Raw genomic sequence first — 3,954 nt, 5'->3', positions numbered from 1 at the left:
ATTAATAATAAGCCGGATAAGGCTTCGGCCCCCGAGGCTTCGGCCAACGAGGCTTCGGCCAACGAGGCTTCGGCCAACGATATTAATACTGCTCCACTCCCGCAACCAACACCGCCCCCGACACCAAGCCCCCCCACCCCCGCCCCCGCACTCGCACTTGCACTCGCACTCGCACTCGCTCGCACTCGCGCTCTGCCCCCCCCCGCTGCCCGCGCCCCTTCTCCCCTCACCCTCCGCCCTCCCTTCCCCGCGGCCCTACCCGTCCTTTAAGGCTTTGGCCACTGAGGCTTCGGCCACCGAGGCTTCGGCCAACGAGGCTTCGGCCAACGAAACAAAAAAAAAATCCTCGCCCTCCGCCCGCCCTTGCCTCCGCCCAGCCCTCCGCTCTCCGCTCTCGCCCTCCGCCCTTGCCCTGGCTGGCCTGGGTGGCATCTCCTCATCATCACGCGCCAAGTGGGAGGGAAGTGGACGGGGCCCTGAGCCGACCTAGCCCTAAACGGAATGGGGCGCCCAACACGTGCCCGGATTACTGTGCCTTCCCCGGGCACAGCCTTTCGGCTCGTGAAGGGTCGGTGCGTGTCGTGATCCCCTGGAACACCCGTACTCTCCCGCGCCATCTCCGTCGCCTTGTTCGGCTGCGGCCTTACCACCAAGATCGGGAGGCGGCCAGGGCTCATAGACTCGGTCGAGAGACCCCAGATTGGCATCCATGCCTCTCTGGACAGGGTGGCCCGCCACAACGACCCCTGGAATTGCGACTCGCCGCTTTCCTCCCGCTGTGATTCTGTGTGAGCTCTGTGTCTTGATTTGCCAACAATATACCTACACTCGCCTATAGCAGCGAAGAGCGGCACCAAAGAGAGCTGCTCACGCTCTTTGCTGGCCACGAGTGCTCTCTGACCATGAACCTAGTCCGCGCCCTCGGCTCCACTTACGCCGCTGCCTTCCTCTTCCTCCGCCTCGGCCAAACCTACCACCTCCTCCTCTCCCACGGTCTCCTCGTCCTCGTCCTCGTGGCCACTCTCCTCTACCACCGCCCGCCGCTGTCCATCCTCGCGCTCCCTGCCGCCATGGTCGCCTGCGTGCTCCAGTGGGACGTGCTCGCTCCCCAAGCACTGACCAACGGCCTGGCTGCCGAGAGAGGCTTGACCGTCGTCGTCACCGGCGCCAACAGCGGGCTCGGACTCGCGTCGGCTCGAGCGCTGCGCGGCGTCGGAGCCACCGTCATCCTGGGCTGCCGCTCCGAGGAGCGCTGCGCCGCCGCCGCGGCGCTGGTCAATGCGGACGAGCCCAGGGATGCGCCCACCGCGCGTGCCGTTGCGGGGCTGGAGCTCTCGTCGCTGAAAAGCGTCCGGCGGTGGGCGCGTCGGGTGCGAGGCCTCACGCGGCGTGCGGCGCGGCGCGGCAAGCTGGTGCTCGTCGCCAACGCGGGAATGCCAAACAACGGCGCGCATGGCAAAACGACGGACGAGGGCCTACAGTTGCTGACGGGCTGCATGTACATCTCACACCACGTCCTCGTCAAGGCGCTCCAGCCGACGCGAGTTGTGCACGCCAGCTCCGACACTCATCACCTGTGCTCGCTCCCGCTGCCCCCGCTTGTGAGTCCCTGCCTCAGCGACGACTTTTTCAAGCCGGGGGCGCCCTCGCCCACTGCGCTCGAGTCGTCCGACCTTATGGACTACTCGCGCAGCAAGCTGCTCCTGACGCTGCACGCCCGCGCGATGGCCGAGAACGGCTTCGTGAGCCGGGCGTACGCCGTCTCGTACCCGTGGGTCCAGACCAACATCCAGCCCTTCATGCGGGCCCTCGACTGGAGCCGGTTGGGCCTGATGGCCTCGGCCGCCACCGCGGTGGCGCCGCTGCTCGTCGCGTGCGTTGCGTCAGCCGAGAGACTCGACCAGTTGGGACCCAACGGTGGGGTCTTCCTGTCGGGGCAGCTAGAGCTGCGTCAGGCGCTGGACCTGCCTGGCTTCCGCGGGCTCAACGCGAGTTCGCTCGCTCGCTCGCTGTGGCGGGACACGGAGTCACTGCTAGCCGCCCTCCCTGAGAAATAGACATGCACAGAGAGCGCCGTCTCTTGCGCCGCAGTGTGAGGTGAGAGGGCCGTGCGTTGGAGGGGAAGAGTCTCCGGAAAAAGCTTCTCGCCCGCACAGTTTGGGACCAGTGTCTGTGTGTGCAGTGTGCGCGACACAACATATTACCTCATTGCTCATAGCATACCTGGGTCTCTCGGTGCGCTATCTGTATCTCCACGCGCTCGTCTCTCTGACACGCGCAGGGGGCGGCTGGAGCGATCTGTCGCCGCCGTACGCGCGCCCCGCCGTCGAGACGATCGTCAAGTGTCCTTGATTCTTCATGAGAACGTACTGACGTAAGCTTGCGTATACTGACGTAGGCTATAGCAGGCGTATAGTTCCGTCTTCCGAGGGCAAGGCGATGAGTCGGAGCAGAGAGTTTGGGAGCCTCTTGCTCACAGGGAGGCTGCCGCCTCGACGGCGCCCGCGCCCTTCGTTGTGCCGACCTGATGAGCCCCCGGCGAGGAGTCCGGCGCGTCGAAGCGCGAAAAGGCAAAGGCCGGCTCGTAGGGGCTTGCCACCTCGTACAGTGCCGCCTCGCCCTCGATTGCGCCTTCCGCCATCGAAGAGGTTGTAAAGCGCCCCGCAGCCGGGTAGACGTCGACGCGCCCCTCGCGCGGTGCCACCGAGGCAAAGGATTGGCCGATGATGCCGTGAGGCAGGTCACGAGCAGGCGCCTCACCATCCGCGGCGCTGAAGCTTACGTCTAGCCGGTGCTTCAGCGCGATGCGGCCCCCGCCTTTGCTCCTCCTATGCGTGAGCCTCTATGGCGTGGCCGCTATCGAATCTGGCTCGTGCAAACCCTTCTGCGAGAAGAAGACCGAGCCGTGGGAGTCGCTCTGCACCTGGAATGGCTGCGACGGTTGCAGCGAATGCTACGTCCAACCACCGCCTGCAAGCCCGCCACAATGCCAGGGCTTCTGTGAAGCAAAGACGCAACCCTGGGACGCCCGGTGCAGCTGGACCGGCTGTGGCGGCTGCACTGAGTGCATGCTTCCTCAGCCGGTGTGCAAGGCATTCTGTGAGGACAAGACCCAGGCCTGGGATACCAAGTGCACCTGGGGGGGCTGCAACGGCTGCTCCGAGTGCTCTCTCCCTGCGCCGGCGTGCAAGCCGTATTGTGAGGACAAAACACAGGCCTGGGGTGACAAGTGCACCTGGCAGGGCTGCAACGGCTGCTCCGAGTGCGGCGCCGAGTCCGAGTGCAAGCCGTTTTGTGAGGACAAGACGCAGGCATGGGATGACAAGTGCACCTGGGAGGGCTGCAACGGCTGCTCCGAGTGCTCTCTCCCTGCGCCGGCGTGCAAGCCGTATTGTGAGGACAAAACACAGGCCTGGGGTGACAAGTGCACCTGGCAGGGTTGCAACGGCTGCTCCGAGTGCGGCGCCGAGTCCGAGTGCAAGCCGTTTTGTGAGACCAAGACGCAACCATGGTCGGCAAAGTGCTCATGGAACGGCTGCTCGGCCTGCGGGGACGTGTGCAATGCGTGCAAGCCCTACTGTGCGATCAAGACGGACCCGTGGGATATGCTCTGCAGCTGGAACGGCTGCTCTAGCTGCACCGAGTGCTCCGTGTCCCCGCCGCCATCGGTGCCGCCCCCGTCACCGCCGCCACCGACACCGCCCCCACCCACGCCACCACCGCCCTCTAAGCCACCCTCCACCCCCCCCTCTCAGCCACCCTCCACGCCACCCTCCAAGCCGCCCGCTGAGCCACCATCTACGCCACCCTCCACGCCACCCTTCGTTCCGCCCTCCACCCCGCCCTCCACCCTACCCTCCGCACGCGCCTCCCGCGCCGCCGCCTCCGGTGCCGCCACCGCCTGTCTCTCCGCCACCCTCGGCGTCGTCGCCGTCGCTGTCGCCCTCACCGCCT

General features: G+C 66.1%; 2 protein-coding genes across 2 annotated transcripts in view; both read left to right on the top strand.

The window, feature by feature from the left end:
• Positions 1-1,070: 1,070 nt before the first annotated feature.
• Positions 1,071-2,057, top strand: EMIHUDRAFT_195845 (hypothetical protein; the record flags this gene model as incomplete). Its single annotated transcript, XM_005775571.1, has 1 exon — positions 1,071-2,057. The coding sequence occupies one exon, from the start codon at positions 1,071-1,073 to the stop codon at positions 2,055-2,057; it is 987 nt and encodes a 328-aa protein (XP_005775628.1).
• A 747-nt stretch (positions 2,058-2,804) lies between these two features.
• Positions 2,805-3,954, top strand: part of EMIHUDRAFT_195843 (hypothetical protein) — a gene marked incomplete at both ends in the record, with an annotated part of 2,274 nt that continues 1,124 nt past the window's right edge. The window contains one exon of the mRNA XM_005775570.1: positions 2,805-3,650. Coding sequence (XP_005775627.1) covers positions 2,805-3,650 — 846 coding nt within the window. The remainder of the gene's footprint in view (positions 3,651-3,954) is intronic.

This window comes from Emiliania huxleyi (genome assembly GCF_000372725.1).
Source record: "Emiliania huxleyi CCMP1516 unplaced genomic scaffold EMIHUscaffold_3, whole genome shotgun sequence".
In the NCBI taxonomy this organism is placed as follows: domain Eukaryota; phylum Haptophyta; order Isochrysidales; family Noelaerhabdaceae; genus Emiliania; species Emiliania huxleyi.
This window is presented reverse-complemented; position numbering and strand designations above follow the sequence as displayed.